Source organism: Cherax quadricarinatus, unplaced genomic scaffold (genome assembly GCF_038502225.1).
Source record: "Cherax quadricarinatus isolate ZL_2023a unplaced genomic scaffold, ASM3850222v1 Contig3062, whole genome shotgun sequence".
NCBI classification, from domain to species: domain Eukaryota; kingdom Metazoa; phylum Arthropoda; class Malacostraca; order Decapoda; family Parastacidae; genus Cherax; species Cherax quadricarinatus.
The window spans coordinates 29,584-49,649 of NW_027198088.1; the positions used below are offsets into that span (position 1 = coordinate 29,584).

General features: G+C 41.9%; 1 protein-coding gene and 1 long non-coding RNA gene across 4 annotated transcripts; one reads left to right on the forward strand and one right to left on the reverse strand.

Annotated features, from left to right (window-relative positions):
• Window positions 1–2,243: 2,243 nt before the first annotated feature.
• On the forward strand, window positions 2,244–16,427 carry Gnmt (Glycine N-methyltransferase). 3 transcript variants are annotated; one of them, XM_070081540.1, is made up of 7 exons: window positions 2,244–2,383; window positions 5,833–6,073; window positions 8,415–8,542; window positions 10,530–10,659; window positions 11,615–11,735; window positions 12,393–12,550; window positions 14,002–16,427. In XM_070081540.1, exons 2-7 carry the CDS (start codon window positions 5,865–5,867, stop codon window positions 14,165–14,167), a joined length of 912 nt encoding a protein of 303 aa, XP_069937641.1. In that variant the 5' UTR covers window positions 2,244–2,383; window positions 5,833–5,864; the 3' UTR covers window positions 14,168–16,427. The 3 variants fall into 3 exon arrangements, with proteins under 3 accessions (XP_069937641.1, XP_069937643.1, XP_069937642.1); XM_070081542.1 differs by having other exon boundaries at window positions 2,262–2,377; XM_070081541.1 differs by having other exon boundaries at window positions 2,329–2,473.
• Window positions 16,428–17,031: 604 nt separating this feature from the next.
• LOC138851964 (uncharacterized) lies at window positions 17,032–20,011 on the reverse strand. Its single transcript, XR_011391514.1, has 2 exons — window positions 19,712–20,011; window positions 17,032–17,501 (listed from the first exon to the last, which is right to left on the reverse strand). It is a non-coding gene; the product is annotated as an uncharacterized lncRNA (long non-coding RNA).
• Between the last annotated feature and the right edge of the window lie 55 nt (window positions 20,012–20,066).

The window sequence follows — 20,066 nt, forward strand, 5'->3', positions numbered from 1 at the left end:
GTGGTCTTCAAGACCCCTGGTTGTCTTCAAGACCCCTGGTTGTCTTCAAAACCCCTGGTTATCTTCAAGACCCCTGGTTGTCTTCAAGACCCCTGGTTGTCTTCAAGACCCCTGGTGGTCTTCAAAACCCCTGGTTGTCTTCAAAACCCCTGGTTGTCTTCAAGACCCCTGGTTGTCTTCAAGACCCCTGGTTGTCTTCAAAACCCCTGGTTGTCTTCAAGACCCCTGGTGGTCTTCAAGACCCCTGGTTGTCTTCAAGACCCCTGGTTGTCTTCAAAACCCCTGGTTGTCTTCAAGACCCCTGGTGGTCTTCAAGACCCCTGGTGGTCTTCAAGACCCCTCGTTGTCTTCAAGACTCCTGGTGGTCTTCAAGACCCCTGGTGGTCTTCAAGACCCCTGGTTGTCTTCAAGACCCCTGGTGGTCTTCAAGACTCCTTGTTGTCTTCAAGACCCCTACTTGTCTTCAAGACCCCTGGTTGTCTTCAAGACCCCTGGTTGTCTTCAAGAGCCCTAGTTGTCTTCAAGACCCCTAGTTGTCTTCAAGACTCCCTAGTTGTCTTCAAGACCCCTAGTTGTCTTCAAGACTCCCTAGTTGTCTTCAAGACCCCTGGTTGTCTTCAAGACCCCTTGTTGTCTTCAAGACCTCTGGTTGTCTTCAAGACCATTGGTTGTCTTCAAGACCTCTTGTTGTCTTCAAGACCCCTGGTTGTCTTCAAGACCCCTTGTTGTCTTCAAGACCCCTGGTTGTCTTCAAGACCTCTTGTTTTCTTCAAGACCTCTGGTTGTCTTCAAGACCCCTAGTTGTCTTCAAGACCCCTGGTTGTCTTCAAGACCCCTAGTTGTCTTCAAGACCCCTAGTTGTCTTCAAGACTCCCTAGTTGTCTTCAAGACTCCTGGTTGTCTTCAAGACCCCTGGTTGTCTTCAAGACCCCTGGTTGTCTTCAAGACTCCTGGTTGTCTTCAAGACCCCTGGTTGTCTTCAAGACCCCTGGTTGTCTTCAAGACCCCTGGTTGTCTTCAAGACCCCTGGTGGTCTTCAAGACCCCTGGTGGTCTTCAAGACCCCTGGTTGTCTTCAAGACCCCTAGTTGTCTTCAAGACCCCTAGTTGTCTTCAAGACTCCCTAGTTGTCTTCAAGACTCCTGGTTGTTTTCAAGACCCCTGGTTGTCTTCAAGACCCCTGGTTGTCTTCAAGACTCCTGGTTGTCTTCAAGACCCCTGGTTGTCTTCAAGACCCCTGGTTGTCTTCAAGACCCCTGGTTGTCTTCAAGACCCCTGGTGGTCTTCAAGACCCCTGGTTGTCTTCAAGACCCCTGGTTGTCTTCAAGACCCCTGGTTGTCTTCAAAACCCCTGGTTGTCTTCAAGACCCCTGGTGGTCTTCAAGACCCCTGGTTGTCTTCAAGACCCCTGGTTGTCTTCAAAACCCCTGGTTGTCTTCAAGACCCCTGGTGGTCTTCAAGACCCCTGGTGGTCTTCAAGACCCCTGGTTGTCTTCAAGACTCCTGGTGGTCTTCAAGACCCCTGGTGGTCTTCAAGACCCCTGGTTGTCTTCAAGACCCCTGGTGGTCTTCAAGACCCCTGGTTGTCTTCAAGACTCCTGGTGGTCTTCAAGACCCCTGGTTGTCTTCAAGACCCCTGGTGGTCTTCAAGACCCCTGGTTGTCTTCAAGACCCCTGGTGGTCTTCAAGACCCCTGGTGGTCTTCAAGACCCCTGGTGGTCTTCAAGACCCCTGGTGGTCTTCAAGACCCCTGGTTGTCTTCAAGACCTCTGGTGGTCTTCAAGACCCCTGGTGGTCTTCAAGACCCCTGGTTGTCTTCGAGACCCCTGGTGGTCTTCAAGACCCCTGGTTGTCTTCAAGACCCCTGGTGGTCTTCAAGACCCCTGGTTTAATAAGTAGTATAATGACTATAAATATTCTTCTATAGATGAATTCTTATTGACTTCATAATAATTTGAATTTCACATTTTAATGTTGTTAAGGGACACAAATATTAAACCATAAATAAAGAGATAATTGTTAAATTCTTAACAATTTGTTATTTTTTTTAGTAACAAATGTGAGAGTCATGGTCCTGGCCACAACTTTATGTTGTGTCCGGTCATTAAGTTTTATACCCGTTAAAAACACACTTTCAACTTATTTAAGTCATAAAGTTCCCTTATCCAAGTTATAAAACTTTATTTTCTCTCTCATTCGGGGTAAAATTCCCCTTAAAAACACGTCAAATACGAGAGAAAAGAGAGAAAATAAGAAGAGTAAGTTGTAGTGTACCTTAATAAGGTGATCAAGATGGCGGGCGTCAGACTCCTGCTGACAGTGTTATCGACCAAGGTGTCATGTCGCAGCTTTAGCTGGTATATACCTGCTTCATCCAGGTGAAGGTCAGAGTAGTGATGTTCACAGGTATTAAGGTGCACTAACACAACAAGCTGTAGTTATCACTGGTGCTCTCACACGCTATTAACCTTCTGGTCTGTATTAACCCTTATTTAACATCGTAATTAGTACTAATTACCCATTTTAACAACTTAACAACCACTTAATAACATGTACTGGCACGAATTTTTACAAATAATTTTTTTTTTCGATTTTTAATTAATTTTTTTTAACCCCAATAGAAATAGTCGCTTATTTTTTTTTTATCATTAATTCAGTACAAAATTCTAGTGATCTTGCCCCTTAGGATTTAGCGCTTCCCAGTGGAAGTAATCAGGTACCCCAGTGGTAGTAATCAGGGACCCCAGTGGTAGTAATCAGGGACCCCAGTGGTAGTAATCAGGGACCCCAGTGGTAGTAATCAGGGACCCCAGGGGAAGTAATCAGGTACCCCAGTGGAAGTAATCAGGGACCCCAGTGGTAGTAATCAGGGACCCCAGTGGTAGTAATCAGGGACCCCAGTGGAAGTAATCAGGGACCCCAGTGGTAGTAATCAGGTACCCCAGTGGTAGTAATCAGGTACCCCAGGGGAAGTAATCAGGTACCCCAGTGGAAGTAATCAGGGACCCCAGTGGAAGTAATCAGGGACCCCAGTGGTAGTAATCATGGACCCCAGTGGTAGTAATCATGGACCCCAGTGGTAGTAATCATGGACCCCAGTGGTAGTAATCAGGGACCCCAGTGGAAGTAATCAGGGACCCCAGTGGAAGTAATCAGGGACCCCAGTGGTAGTAATCATGGACCCCAGTGGTAGTAATCATGGACCCCAGTGGTAGTAATCAGGGACCCCAGTGGAAGTAATCAGGGACCCCAGTGGAAGTAATCAGGGACCCCAGTGGTAGTAATCATGGACCCCAGTGGTAGTAATCATGGACCCCAGTGGTAGTAATCATGGACCCCAGTGGTAGTAATCATGGACCCCAGTGGTAGTACTCATGGACCCCAGTGGAAGTAATCAGGGACCCCAGTGGAAGTAATCAGGGACCCCAGTGGTAGTAATCAGGGACCCCAGTGGAAGTAATCAGGGACCCCAGTGGAAGTAATCAGGGACCCCAGTGGTAGTAATCAGGGACCCCAGTGGAAGTAATCAGGGACCCCAGTGGTAGTAATCATGGACCCCAGTGGTAGTAATCAGGGTCCCCAGTGGAAGTAATCAGGGACCCCAGTGGAAGTAATCAGGGACCCCAGTGGTAGTAATCATGGACCCCAGTGGTAGTAATCAGGGTCCCCAGTGGAAGTAATCAGGGACCCCAGTGGTAGTAATCATGGACCCCAGTGGTAGTAATCAGGGACCCCAGTGGAAGTAATCAGGGACCCCAGTGGAAGTAATCAGGTACCCCAGTGGTAGTAATCAGGTACCCCAGTGGTAGTAATCAGGGACCCCAGTGGAAGTAATCAGGGACCCCAGTGGTAGTAATCAGGGACCCCAGTGGAAGTAATCAGGGACCCCAGTGGAAGTAATCAGGGACCCCAGTGGAAGTAATCAGGGACCCCAGTGGTAGTAATCAGGTACCCCAGTGGTAGTAATCAGGGACCCCAGTGGTAGTAATCAGGGACCCCAGTGGAAGTAATCAGGGACCCCAGTGGAAGTAATCAGGGACCCCAGGGGAAGTAATCAGGGACCCCAGGGGAAGTAATCAGGGACCCCAGTGGAAGTAATCAGGGACCCCAGTGGAAGTAATCAGGGACCCCAGTGGAAGTAATCAGGTACCCCAGTGGAAGTAATCAGGGACCCCAGTGGAAATAATCAGGTACCCCAGTGGAAATAATCAGGGACCCCAGTGGAAGTAATCAGGGACCCCAGTGGAAGTAATCAGGTCCCCCAGTGGAAATAATCATGTACCCCAGTGGAAGTAATCAGGGACCCCAGTGGAAGTAATCAGGGACCCCAGGGGAAGTAATCAGGTACCCCAGGGGAAGTAATCAGGTACCCCAGTGGAAGTAATCAGGTACCCTAGTGGATGTAATAAGGTACCCCAGTGGAAGTAATTAGGTACCCCAGTGGAAGTAATCAGGGACCCCAGGGGAAGTAATCAGGTACCTCAGTGGAAGTAATCAGGGACCCCAGTGGAAGTAATCAGGTACCCCAGTGGAAGTAATCAGGTACCCCAGTGGAAGTAATCAGGTACCCCAGTGGATGTAATAAGGTACCCCAGTGGAAGTAATTAGGTACCCCAGTGGAAGTAATCAGGGACCCCAGGGGAAGTAATCAGGTACCTCAGTGGAAGTAATCAGGGACCCCAGTGGAAGTAATCAGGTACCCCAGTGGAAGTAATCAGGTACCCCAGTGGAAGTAATCAGGTACCCCAGTGGATGTAATAAGGTACCCCAGGGGAAGTAATCAGGTACCCCAGTGGAAGTAATCAGGGACCCCAGTGGAAGTAATCAGGTACCCCAGTGGAAGTAATCAGGTACCCCAGTGGTAGTAATCAGGTACCCGAGTGGAAGTAATCAGGTACCCGAGTGGAAGTAATCAGGTACCCGAGTGGAAGTAATCAGGGACCCCAGGGGAAGTAATCAGGTCCCTGTAATCAGGGACCCCAGTGGAAGTAATCAGGGACTCCAGGGAAAGTAATCAGGTACCCCAGTGGAAGTAATCAGGGACCCCAGTGGAAGTAATCAGGGACCCCAGGGGAAGTAATCAGGGACCCCTGGGGAAGTAATCAGGGGCCCCAGGGGAAGTAATCAGGGGCCCCAGGGGAAGTAATCAGGGACCCCAGGGGAAGTAATCAGGGACCCCAGTGGAAGTAATCAGGGACCCCAGTGGAAGTAATCAGGGACCCCAGGGGAAGTAATCAGAGACCCCAGTGGAAGTAATCAGGGACCCCAGTGGAAGTAATCAGGGACCCCAGGGGAAGTAATCAGGGACCCCAGTGGAAGTAATCAGGGACCCCAGGGGAAGTAATCAGGGACCCCAGGGGAAGTAATCAGGGACCCCAGTGGAAGTAATCAGGGACCCCAGGGGAAGTAATCAGGGACCCCAGGGGAAGTAATCAGGGACCCCAGGGGAAGTAACCGTAGAAGCCTTCAAGAGGAAACTGGACAAGTATCTTCACCAGGTGCCAGATCAACCAGGCTGTGACGAATGTGTGGCACAGCGGGCCCTCCAGCAACAACAGCCTGGTTGACCAGGCAAGCACCAGACGAGCCTGGCCCATGGCTGGGCTCCGAGAGTAGTGAAACTCTCGAAACTCTTCAAAGGTAAAGGTATACCCCAATGGAAATGAGTCACTTCGACTTTTGTTTTTTTTTCCTGGTGGGCAGTTTACGTTATACACTTTTGTATCATGGTATAATATTATTATACACAATACAGGCCCCAATACAGGCCTCTATATGATAATTGTAATTATGCGTACCTGTGGCTAATTGAACCTAATTACTCACTCCCTAGGATAAATACACGAAGGGTAAACAAGTGGCCAAATGACCGACAATCGCGTTTACCGGACTCGAACCCTGGGCATCCCAGCCGAGGGTTTGAAGGACCAGTATGCAGATGGCATCGCTGCTAAGCTCTGGGAACTCTACATTGGCGACAAGAATAAAAGAACCGACATTTATCGCAATTTCATCATTAATCTGCTGAGGGACAAGAATTGTCATAGCATCCTGGATGTTGCTTGTGGCACTGGGTAAGCAGCATTCAAGTCTTCTCTAAACAGGTTTCAAGTCTTCTCTAAACAGGTTTCAAGTCTTCTCTAAACAGGTTTCAAGTCTTCTTTAAACAGATTTCAAATCTTCCTTAAACAAATAACCCGCACGCAGGAGAACGAAATTTCTGGTGACTTTTCTGTCTGACTCGGACCATTAACTAGTCATTTCTGACAATGTTTCAGTCCAGGTTGGACCAAAACATCACCGCAGATTACCAATAGACCCCTGGCTGTCTTCAAGAAGGCACTGGACAGGCACGTAAAGTGCCTGGGCTGTGGTTTGTACGTCAGGTTGCATGCGGCCAACAGTAACAGCCTGGTTGATCAGGCCTTGATCCACCATAAGTTTTTTTTTCTCCTATGTGTGGGTTATTTGTGTATTGATAAATGAGATGTGCAACATTTGGGTATCTTTAATCTGGAAATGTGTCACCACTGCGGCTTCTTCAGTCCAGAGAAAAGCAGAAAATGACGAGGAGTTTGAGGTAATCAATTCCAGAATAAAGATACCCAACTGTCTCTTGTATCAACTTGTCAGTTTTCTAAATTGTTTAGCCCTCAAGGAAGGTTCCTTGATGCTGATGAGGGGCTCTTGATCTAGGGAATTGGATCCATGGTCCAGTTCTCTGAATTAAGCCTGAATACCTTCCATCCCCCCCCCCCCCCCACAGGCGTTTGTGTATTCCAGTCTCGGCATTGTGCCTTCTTATTTTTTTTAAACGTCTGTTCAGTGTTAATATTTTTCTGAGATACTTATGCATGAGTGGCATCATCCCGGGCGGGCGGACACCACTCGTGCATATGTATGATTTCTGGGTGGAGGTACGAAATCCAGACCGAAATTTCGCCCAAAAAAGTGTTCTAAATCCGAATTGTACGATATTCAGACCGTACAAAACTGGAGTTCCACCGTATATTGCTCCAAGAATTTTTTTTAAGTAAATCTATAACCTTGTGTATGGTTGAGAGATGCTCGTTACAGAGCACCTGGAGGCTCGGTAATGATAAAATACCTAACTAAAAATAGAGGTTATAATCATCTAATGGGTGTAATTGTAACGATATTTTTTAAGTGGTGGAGAGGGAAGCTAGTGGAATTCCTCAGTCAGATGACCAAAAGCTCCAGATGTGGGTCATCATGCGACTAAGACCCGCATCAGGAAACACTTGTCCTCTTTCCTGACAACCCTGAGTAAGCTTTAATGATAATTATTATAATACAGTGGACCCCCAGTTTACAATATTTTTTCATTCCAGAAGTATGTTCAGGTGCCAGTACTGACCAAATTAGTTCCCATAAGGAATATTGTGAATTAGATTAGTCCATTTCAGACCCCCAAACATACACGTACAAATGCACTTACATAAATACACTTACATAATTGGTCGCATTGGGAGGTGATCGTAAAGCGGGGGTCCACTGTATTGTATATATAAATGAATCATCACAATTTTAGCCTTGAAATCAAATACTAACTACAGCCTCTCCTCACTTAACGACAGAGTTATGTTCCCAAGACCACATCGGTAAGCAAATTTGTCGCTACGTGAGGATCATACTATACTGGTAGTGGGTTTGCGTTGACTATACGTATTTGATATTGTATTAACGTCACCTTTGCACCATTTATAACATTTCTGGTATATTTTTAAATGTTTGTACAGCAGTGTACTGTATATTGTAATAAACAGAATAGAGGAAATCAGCTCTGGTATACATTATTTAGGCATGTATGCTGGTCAGAGAGCTCGTCGTAAGTCCAAGGTGTCGGTAAAATGAGTACGTCGCTAAGTAAGGAGAGGCTGTACTGTACATCTATGCTGTTCAGTTTCTTGATAGTTTTATTTTCTCTCTTGATGATGTTGAAGGGCTCTTGATCCAAGGAATTGGATAGATCCCTTCCTTAAATCTGATTACCTCCCATTCCCCAGGATGCAGTAAACCCTATGGGTATACTGCACCCCTATGCAGTAAACCCTGTGGGCTTACTGCACCCCTATGTGGTAAACCCTGTGGGCTTACTGCACCCCTATGTGGTAAACCCTGTGGGCTTACTGCACCCCTATGTGGTAAACCCTGTGGGCTTACTGCACCCCTATGTGGTAAACCCTGTGGGCTTACTGCACCCTTATGTGGTAAACCCTGTGGGCTTACTGCACCCTTATGTGGTAAACCCTGTGGGCTTACTGCACCCTTATGTGGTAAACCCTGTGGGCTTACTGCACCCTTATGTGGTAAACCCTGTGGGCTTACCGCACCCCATGACTATTAATAATTATAGTTAGTTAATAATTATAGTATTTTGTTGTGATATGGTAGCGTGGATAGTATAATGCTGCTGGAGGAAGGTTTTCAAGTGACCAGTGTTGATCTCTCTGACAAAATGTTGAAGTACGCCCTCAAGACTCGCTGGAGAAGACGCAAAGAGACGGCTTTTGATAACTGGGGTGAGTTAATTATCGAAGAGTCAGTAAATAATAAAATCTTTTATTTCTTCAAAAGTGTACATAGAAGTTACTGTTAAAATTACAATTCATTTGGTAACAGTGTCAATAAAAAATATTTTCGACAGTGGTCCCATCTTTTAGTTTTTTAAAAACAGACATAGGAGTTACAGTTGTTAGAACTGCAATTAATTTGGCAACAGTTTCAATACATTTTTTTTTTTCAACACATTGGCTGTCTCCCATCAAGGCAGGGTGACCAAAAAAAAAAATGGTTTTAACATGTACTAATTCTTACAGAAGGGGTTACTAGCCTCTTGCTCCATTTTAGTCAGTGCTGATAGCGACAACTTTCTCATTTAGCTAAAACCCGATGGAGTCAGAAATTACTGGTATTACATGCCCAGTCTTATCTGGTGACAAACATTTACAAGTAACGGAACCCCAAGTGACCACCTCATCTTCCCTTATCATTAAAAATTAATGTTTTCAAGATTACATTCCTAAGATGCCACTGTTTACTGATAAGATGCTGCTACGTTATAGCATGTCAAGATACTTTATAATGTATTGTCATTAATGAATTATAAGTGCGCAATATTTTATCCAAGCCAAGTTTTGCACTGCACTGTAATGTTATGACATTTAGTGCTATTATGATTATTATTACTATTTTAATACGCTGACTGGAATCCACTGAGCATGGGTAACCTAAAAAGAAAAACGAAAGTTTCTCTCTAACTTTAGTATGGTATATAGAAGGGGTTACTAGCCTCTTTATCCGGCATTTTAGTCGCCTCTTACAACACGCATGACTTATGGAGGAAGAATTCAGTTCCAGTTCCCCATGGAGATAAGAGGAAATAAACAAGAACAAGAACTAGTAAGAAAATAGAAGAAAACCCCGAGGTGTGTGTATATATATGCTTGTACATGTATGTGTAGTGTGACCTGAGTGTAAGTAGAAGTAGAAAGATGTACCTGAAATCTTGCATGTTTATGAGACAGAAAAAAGACACCAGCAATCCTATCATCATGTAAAACAATTACAGGTTTTCGTTTTATTCACTTGGCAGGACGGTAGTACCTCCCTGGGCAGTTGTTGCCTACCAACCTACTACATATTATTATTATTATTATTATTATTATTATTATTATTATTATTATTATACAAAACTTAGTTACTTGAAGATGGCAGTTCTTTTCTTCAACCATTCCAGGCATTATCTTTATTAATTTTCAACTTGCTGACCATCTCCCACCAAGGTAGGATGACCCAGATAATAAGACATTCACCATCATTCAGTACCTGTCTTACCAGAAGTGCACAGACTTTACAATTCAAATTAGTCTCCAGATTGCACATCCCCGCCCGTCCTTCAATGTGCAGGCACTGTACTTTCTACCTTCAAGAATCTCAAGTCCAGTTAAGCTTTATTCTGAATCCCTTCATAAATGTTACCTTGCACACACACCAGTAACATGTCAGCCCATGAGAAACATTTGTCTCCACAAACACACTCTCTCTCTCTCTCTCATCTATCTTGCTATCCATCCTTCCATTCCTGGTTTACACATGACTCAAGAAATCGTAATGACACGATTGCAAATAAACCATACCCCCGGCCGGGATTGAACCCGCGGTCATAGTCATAGAGACTCTATGACCGCGGGTTCAATCCCAGCCGGGGGTATGGCTGGTTTACACATGTTTTGGTTACATTATTCTGTTGCAGTAACCCCTCCTCCTTCCTCACCTATTTGAATTATACTTTGTGTAAGCCCATACTTGATTTCTACACTCTGACTTCTGTGTATAATACATACTGTATTCCCACTACACAATGCGCTCTGATATGAGAGTTCCACTGCCTCTAGTCTCTTCCTTACTGCAATGTTTAAAACCCATGCCTCACACCCATGTCAAAATAGTAAAATTGTTTTTCTCGATAGACAAGTGATTGGCGAGTTAATTTTACGCTGTTTGCAGTGATCGAGGAAGCTAACTGGTTAACTCTTCCGGAGGACATCGAGGGTGCGGAGACTTTTGATGCTGTTGTCTGCCTGGGAAATTCTTTTGCTCATCTGCCTGACATATCTGGAGACCAGTCGGAACACAAGTAATTTTAATGTGCAATCTTGTATTCAGAACCAGTTTGTAGAAAGAAGAAGAAGAACCGGTTGATGAACAGAGTACAGTGGACCCCCAGTTAACGATATTTTTTCACTCCAGAAGTATGTTCAGGTGCCAGTACTGACCGAATTTGTTCCCATAAGGAATATTGTGAAGTAGATTAGTCCATTTCAGACCCCCAAACATACACGTACAAACGCACTTACATAAATACACTTACATGATTGGTCGCATTCGGAGGTGATCGTTATGCGGGGGTCCACTGTACTTACAAGGTGATAAATGAGACACTTGTGTAACATTTAGGTATCTGTACTGTGGAAGTGTTTTGTCAGCCAGTGGCTTCTTCAGTCCAATTTGGAAAAAGGTGGGAGATGAGTTTGAAGTAATCAGTCCCTCAGCTTGGAGTATGTCTTCAGTTTATCAAGACTGTTGGACTGAATACATACACTCCAGGCTGAGGGACTGATTACTTCACCCTCCTCATCTTCCACCTTTTTCCAAATTGGACTGAAGAAGCCACTGGCTGGTGGAATGTTTTCAGAATAAAGATACCGAAATGTTGGACAAGTCTTACATTTATTCATATACTCTTAAGTTTTTCAGCACAGTATTCAAGTACATAGTTACTGCTAGGTGAACAGTGACAGCAGGCATAAGGTGACTAACACCCAGGTACCTACTTGTAGATGAATGGCTCAGAGAACCGACAAGTTGATAAATTAGACACACATGCAACACTTGGGAATCTTCATTGAGATACCCAAGTGTTGCATATGTGTGTAATTTATCAGGTACCTACTTGCTAGGTGAACAGTGACAGCAAGTGTAAGGAAACATACCCAATGGTACCACCAAGCCAGGGAATTGAACCACAGTTATTATTGAACATTGACAGGCGTTCAATATACTTCAGTTACCCATATATACTGATGTTCCAGATTAGCCCTGAAGAATTTCGCCCAGATGGTGAAGCCAGGAGGGATCCTGGTTATTGATCACCGTAATTACGACTACATCATAGACTCTGGGTCAGCGCCTTCTCACAACATATACTATAATGTAAGTTGTTTGTTTTTTGTAATACATTGGCTACTTCCTCCCAAGGCAGGGTGACCAAAAGAGAAGAATCAAAAGTGTTTCTTCTCTATATTTAGTAATTAATGTAAGTTTTGTAATGCATTTCAATGAGAGACGGCTGATGTGCTGAAAATTTTTTTATTTATGCCTCATTTATTCCATTGTTCTGCCACTCAGGGAGGGAAAGTCTTATTATTATTATTTAAACATTGCTTTTTTTCTCAGCTTGTAACTATGGTCTCTTATTCCTGCTGTTGATGGCTGTTATGCTTTTGTTTTCAAGGTGTTGCACTGTACTTGATAATTTTATTTAAATGTGAAGTGTAAACAACAATAGTTCTGAATGACAATAGTTCTGGATAGTACGGAGTTAACAATAGCTGATGATGAATTAAGATTTTAGGCCCAACTACTTTATAATTTTGTATCATAACAGGTATAACTTCACAGATGACGCATCAGGAGAGGAACCTTTTAACAATGTTTTGGTCCATCGTTTGGTCACATCATAATGGTCCAGGACAGACCAGAATGTTAGAGTAAAATTCTTCGAAGTTTGTTACTTGTGAATTGTCGCTGCTATTGTAATGTGACTTTATTTTCCATAACGTCATGTAATTTAATAATTATTTTTTTCAGAGTGAGCACATTCAAGATATTAAAACGTCTGTGTTATATATTAATGGAAAGCCATCTCTAGTGACGCTAGATTATTTAATGGATGTTAAGACTGCATCTCGTGACGAAACCGACTCGGATTTCTCCAAGAAGGGAAGAGTGGAGGGCCCTACTAGAAGGTGAGCGTCCTTAACTTACAAGGAAATATAGGTGCTCCTCAACTTACGATGGTGTTACGTACCGACGAACCCATCGGAAGTTGAATACGAGTACGATGTGGTAAATGTATAAGTAAATAACTGCTGTCAATAAATAAGTAAATAATTAATTACTCTAAATACCAGTACAGGTGGTTCTTGACTTACGACCCCTCAGGGAAGGTTCCTTGATGCTGGTGAGGGGCTCTTGATCTAGGGAATTGGATCTGTGCTCCAGTTCCCTGAATTGAGTCTGAATACCTTCCATCCCCCCCCCCTTCCCTACAGGCGTTGTATAATCCCTATGGGTTTAGCGCTCCCCCATAATTATAGTAGTAGTTGACTTACGACAGTGTTACACTACAATGATACTATTGTAAGTCGAATACGTATAAATAGGGGTAAATAAAACTGCCACTGAATGAGTACGGTGGTACCTCGGAATATAAACTTAATTCGTTCCACAAAGATGTTCAAGTACCAATACCGAACGAATTTGTCCCCATAAGGTATTATGTAAATTAGATTAATCCGTTTCAGACCCCCAAAAATATACTTACAAAAGCACTTGCATAAATACTCTTACATAATTATTCGAGTTTTGAGCTGTTTGTATCCAGAGGTACCACTGTAAACTGTAAATAAATAATTACTGTAAATACCAGTACAGGTGGTCCTTAACTTACGATGGTTTACATTCCAGTGATCCCATTGTAAGTCGAATATAAATAGGGGTAAATAAAACTGCCACTGAATAAGTAAATAATTACTGTAACTAAATACCAGTATTGAAAAGTAAATAAATGAATCAGAGTTAAGTACTTGTTACCTTCATGTTGAGTAATTATCTAACGCTTCATCTCCAAAGTAATTGCTGCCGCACCGCCGTAATGTTGAAATACCGTAACTCAAACCATAAATTGAGGAGCACCTGTTAATATTACAGTTGTACATAGAACAGGTATTGAAGGATTTTTTTTACTGTGTTGCAAAGGCAATCTGGTATTAAAAATTGAGATATTATAAATTAAACTCATTATGATTGCTCTGTGGAAAGAATTAGTATAAAAAAAATCAAGAAAACATATTTATGCTGTCTTTTTATTTATTCATTGCTGCATACATAGTAAAATTAAAATTAAAAAAATAATATAAGGTCAGATGGGTCCAGTACAGGTGAGCCTAGAGACATCATCATCATAATAATAATAATAATAATAATACTGGTCTGCAGTGTTCAAATTATCACAGTTTTTTTGTAACGTACAAAAATATTGCCGAAAAATTTTGCTTAATGCTAAGTAGTTAAACGTGTTTAAACGCTCTCTTTATTTACAAGAACAAACATTTGTTCAGTATAACATTTTGTTCTTGTATATGCGCTAAATTTTAAGGAAAAGCATTTTGACGTATTTTTTTTCCTCTTGTTACAGTAATTTCCGCCTCTCGTATTTTCCTCACCGAGTCTCGAGGTTCAGCGAGCTTCTTCAGGATGCCTTCGGTGAGAAGGCTAAGCAGTGTGTGTATGGGGATTTTAGGCCTATTGGGGAGGTGAAAAATCCTGGATTCTTCATACATGTAGTTGAGAAGCCTATATAATGAGTTAGAAACTCAGATAACTAATCCAAAGTTGATGATTGTGATATTAATTTCAAGGTAGGTTTAGCTAATAATTTGTATGTTGCCTAAAGAAAGTAGACTTGACATCAGTAATTTGAAGACAATAGATGAATGTCATTCATGCTTTGATTTTAAGCAGTTTTGCAAATTTGTACTTAAAGTTTATTGTAGATTTGGCATTGCCTTGCAAATTACATTATATAACAGCAGCACACAAATAACCCGCACATAGAAACGACGTTTTAGCCCAACTTGGACCATTTACAAGTTAGTGTGACATGTAAATGGTCCGAGTCAAACCGAAATGTCCTCATAAGCTCCTCCGTGTGCAGGTTATTTATGTCTTGTTTCAGTCACGGTATTGTGCCTTTATGTTCTTTATCAGCAGGTTGCCAATTGCCGAAAAAAAGTGCCTAGCAAATTTCCCACGTGTTTCTGCCTTCCTTATATAAAAGCAACACCGGGTAAAATATATGCAGTATATGGCAGTCAAAATATTGTATAGGCACAAATTTTTTTTTAATTTTTAGACCCACTGTTGTAATGACTTGATGTTGAAATATACATCGTTTGTCCAGAAAATTCAGTGTTGTTGGTTAATATTTCTAAATATTAATTAATAATGCTATTAATATGTCTGTGTAATATTTTAAAGAGGCTGTTACCAATATGTAAATTACATCAACCCACAGAAATTTCTAATGTATATTTGAGTCATGTCAGAACTGTACTCTAGTTTCAAAATTAAAACTAATCAGTACTGTACTCTAGGTTGAAAATTAAAACCAGTTAGTGCTGTACTTTAAAAATTAAAACCAGTTAGTGCTGTACTTTAAAAATTAAAACCAGTTAGTGCTGTACTCTAAAAATTAAAACCAGTTATTGCTGTACTCTAAAAATTAAAACCAGTTATTGCTGTACTCTAAAAATTAAAACCAGTTAGTGCTGTACTCTAAAAATTAAAACCAGTTAGTGCTGTACTCTAAAAATTAAAACCAGTTAGTGCTGTACTCTAAAAATTAAAACCAGTTAGTGCTGTACTCTAAAAATTAATACCAGTTAGTGCTGTACTCTAAAAATTAAAACCAGTTAGTGCTGTACTCTAAAAATTAATACCAGTTAGTGCTGTACTCCAAAAATTAAAACCAGTTAGTGCTGTACTCTAAAAATTAAAACCAGTAATTTCTAGGTTTACATGTTGGTTCAACTGCCATAGTAAAAAAATAACACTTTTGTCTTGAGGAAAAACTAAGTGTATATGGAGGCTGTTACATTTTGAATCTTACCCCAAATTAACTTGGCTAATCTTGCGTACAACTATTAGCACAGCTCAATGTTTGTCAACGATTCGCATGCTGATTTAGCGAAGCCAAATATTTGCTTTCTGCTTTCACAACCAGAAATGTTGGCTGAAGGTGTATGGCAGACGTGTGTGGACAAACATATGTGTATGCACCGAGTGTCTTTAAATACCATTAGTGCTTAATTTTGATGGTATTAATTTAAATACGGTTGCATTAAGCCACAGAATGGGTGGGGATCGAACTCATGGCAAGGGAGTCCATGGATGACTCTTATTGTAGCCGAGTGGCCCAGTTGTTAACACACTGGTCAGGAATTTGAGAACTTGTTTGCCGTGGTTTCAGTCCCCGCTCGTTCAGTGGTTTCTTTGCAATCGTGATACGATTACGTTCTTAAAAAGGTCTACTTAGAGCAGAGTCTGCATGAAGACTTGTTCAGTATACTAGTATCTTTGTTCACAAATAACACTGCCTTGCAAATTATGAACAAGTGTTCTGCAACACTGCAAGTGGCTGTCTTTATGGTTGATAACAATAGATAATTATGAAATAATTGAATGAAGGGTAAAAAAAATGGGTAATAGTAATATTTACTGCCGTGCAGTATAGTTCATAATGTTGATTAAAAAATGTTTATGTATTCTTAAAAGAGGAATTAAGGTCCAAAATATAAATGATTACATGTTGGTTGTCTGATATTTTTACCCCAACTTGTTCCTCATGTGTGTTGATGCACAAGTGTGTTTACAAGTTTTTGTTTGTAGATGTGTGTAAAAAAGGGGCCAAGTAGGAAATATAGAAGTTAATTTAACTTTTACATAGTTTTAATTTGTTAATTGTTTATATGAGATGTCAGCTGCAGTTTGTTTTGTTTGAAGCGGTTCATTCCAAGTGATGTCGCATTTAATATATATTTAAAACTTTATAAAATCTCCAAATTTTTTTTCTTTTTCCTTATAGAACTCTTTTTTTTTTTTTTAAACACATCAGCTAACTCGACTGATGTCGGAACACCCGTAAAAGAAGAAACACTTGTGGTGCTTCTGTCTTCACATAACTGCAACACTGATGAAAAAATTATGAGTTTTTCATCATCCTTCCATCAGTGGAGGTGCCTTGATGATGGTGAGGGGCTCTTGATCCAAGGAATTGTAGCTATCTTCTCGCTGCGTCACACCAAGTTACTACAATTTTTTAGAAATGTACAATGATGAGCGTTGACGTTGCTCGTTAGGTCAAGGTAAACTACCAGTGTGGTAAACTACCAGTGTGGTAAACTACCAGTGTGGTAAACTACCAGTGTGGTAAACTACCAGTGTGGTAAACTACCAGTGTGGTAAACTACCAGTGTGGTAAACTACCAGTGTGGTAAACTACCAGTGTGGTAAACTACCAGTGTGGTAAACTACCAGTGTGGTAAACTACCAGTGTGGTAAACTACCAGTGTGGTAAACTACCAGTGTGGTAAACTACCAGTGTGGTAAACTACCACTTCTTGCAACAGTCAATAATTGATTTAAAAGGATAAAAAAAAATACACAATAAACTTAGATCTTTAATAATTAAATATTATAATTGATAATTTATATACACGAGTAAAAAATATTTTACTGCGAGTGAGTTTTTAATTTTAAATCATCGCTGCATGACCCTTGTGGGTTTAGCGGAGTTCTTCTTGTGAAGGGCTCTTGATCTCAGGAATAGAAGCTGCCCTATCATTTCTTTTAGCAACATTAATTATTTTAATTTTTCCGGCACTGTATGACCCTACAGGTTTAGCGCTTTCGTGTAATTTTGATAAATCAATCACTGATGCCTTATAACTTCTTGGGTGACAATCATAACTAGGCGCTAAACCCACAAGGGTTGTACAATCACAATACACATCTCACACTGCCATACAGGTTTAGCACACGTCTCGCACATCAATGACGCTGATGTTATTTTGGGCGCCTGTTTGGTTTATTTTTGGCTGGTTTAGTGCGCTGAGAGTCATCATTGTCTTCGTTGCTCTGAAATAAAAAAAAATAGGTCTAAATACAGCCTCTCGTCACTTAGCGACGTACTCATTTACCAACGACTCGGACTTACGACAGCCTCTCTGACCAGTATGCATACCTAAATAATGTATTGTATTTCGCGGCTTATTAGATGCATTTTTTTTCTCCACAAAATATCTCCAAAAACCTGCCTGTGTCCTATAAACTGGAGGTCAGTGATGGGAGCTATAAGCACGGGGTGTGGGGTGGGCTGAAGCTCTCCCAGTTACGTCCGATGCCGAGCCATTGAAACTAAAACAAGTCTTATGAGCCACAAAATACGGTATATTAGAGCTGATTTCCTCTCTTCGGTTTATTACAATATACAGTAAACTACTGTATAAACATTTAAAAATATACCAGAAATGTTATAAATGGTGATTATAAATGTTATAAATCATACTTATGTGTACCTAGGCCTAAATACACTTAATCTGCTAGCTCTCATACTCCCACACTTGACTCCCCCACACACTCAAATCTCACTCATTCAAAGGAGTCGGAAACTTGCAATGCCAGTTGATGAAGGTCGAGAGGTGGGACCAGGAGCTAGAACTTAACTCTCAGAAACAATCAATGAATTAAGGATACCCACATACCCCCTGGCTGTTTTTAGGACCCCTGGTTGTCTTCAAAGAGGGAGCTGGGGGACACACGCAGTACCTGACCAGCCGGGCTGTGCTTCCTACATTGATCCCATGTATCAGAAATCTTCCCTATGAGGATAGACTGAGGGCCCTGAATCTGCACTCTCTCGAAAGGCGTAGAATTAGGGGGGATATGATCGAGGTGTATAAATGGAAAACAGGAATAAATAAAGGGGATGTAAATAGTGTGCTGAAAATTTCCAGCCAAAACAGGACTCGCAGCAATGGTTTCAAGTTGGAAAAATTCAGATTCAGGAAGGATATAGGAAAGCACTGGTTTGGTAATAGAGTTGTGGATGAGTGGAACAAACTCCCGAGTACAGTTATTGAGGCTAAAACGTTGTGTAGTTTTAAAAATAGATTAGATAAATACATGAGTGGGTGTGGGTGGGTGTGAGTTGGACCTGACTAGCTTGTGCTGCTGGGTCTGGTGCAGTGCTCCATCCTTGAGTGGGGATGACCAGACTGGGTGGGTCATTGGTCTAATCCGGAGGGGGGACATGGACCTGCTCCGCATGGGTCAGTAGGCCTGTTGCAGTGTTCCTTCTGCAGGTTGATCAGGTCCTGATTCACCACTAGGGATGATCATGGACCGGCCTGCAGAGGTCTTGATCCCCGGAACAACCTCCAGATATACTCCAGGTATACTCCAGGATACCAACAATAAGATGAGTCACTAGAGGGATACACTACCTAACAACAGCTCTAATCTTCACATCTTTACTTAGAGGATTGTTAGGAGATTTAGCTTAAAGCTAAGACGGTGTCACAAAAGCCACAGTGGTGGTGATGGAATAATAAAATATTAGTGTACAGTATACAAAACACTTAACTGGGTGTAGCTAATAAATCTATAATTGTTTAATAAGTGCTTTACCTGGAGTATATCTGGAGAGAGTTCTGGGGGTCAACGCCCCCATGGTCTGGTCTGTAACCAGGCCTCGTGGTGGACCAGGGCCTGATCAACCGGGCTGTTACTGCATTTGTGACATACTGAATATCATGTCCAGAAAATATACTGAAAGACAATGGTCAATGCATGATATCACAGCTTCACTATCTTCATCAACATTTAACAGTTCCTTAAGTTACTCCCTCCATCTCCCCATCTAATAACTCTCCTCTTCTATTTTTAACTGTCAAGTCTATTCATTCTTAAGGCTTTGTCAACTTATTAATCTCACTCCAAAACTTTCTCTTATGTTTGTTACTGAGTTTTAAGTTTGAGAAAGACCTGCCTGGTATGGGCCATCGGCTTGCTACCGTGTTCCTCCTTTTTTTTTCTTAAACACACTGGCTGTCTCCCCCGAGGTAGGGTGACCCGAAAGAGAAACACTTCCACCATCATTCACATTATCACTGTCTTGCCAGAGGAGCACAGATACGACAGTTTAGACGTCCCTCCAAACAGTAAATATCCCAAACCCCTCCTTTAAAGTGCAGGCATTGTACTTCCCACCTCCAGGACTCAAGTCCAGCTAACCGGTTTCCCTGAATCCCTTCAGAATGTTATTACCTTGCTGTAGGAACACATACCTGTTGTTTCCATTCTCGTTGTAGTTCTGCCAACATTTTAGGAGAGAGGAGGCCTTGTGTTAAGAGTCGGTCCGCAAGACTACCGTTAGAGAAGATCCTCTTGTTCATCTTGCTGGAAGTTTTCTTTTGTCTGGCTGCGGCTTGAGGTAAGTCCTCCGAGTCCTCCAGTGTAAGTTTGCGACCTGCAATGATCATGCCATTAAATTAATTTTCTTAACACATTAGTTGTTTCTCACTGAGGCAGGGTGACCCAAAAAAGAAAAAAACGCCTTTATCATCATTCACCCCATCATTGTCTTGCCAGAGTGACACCTACGCTACAGTTCAAAACTGCAATGTATCCCTGTCTCTCAGA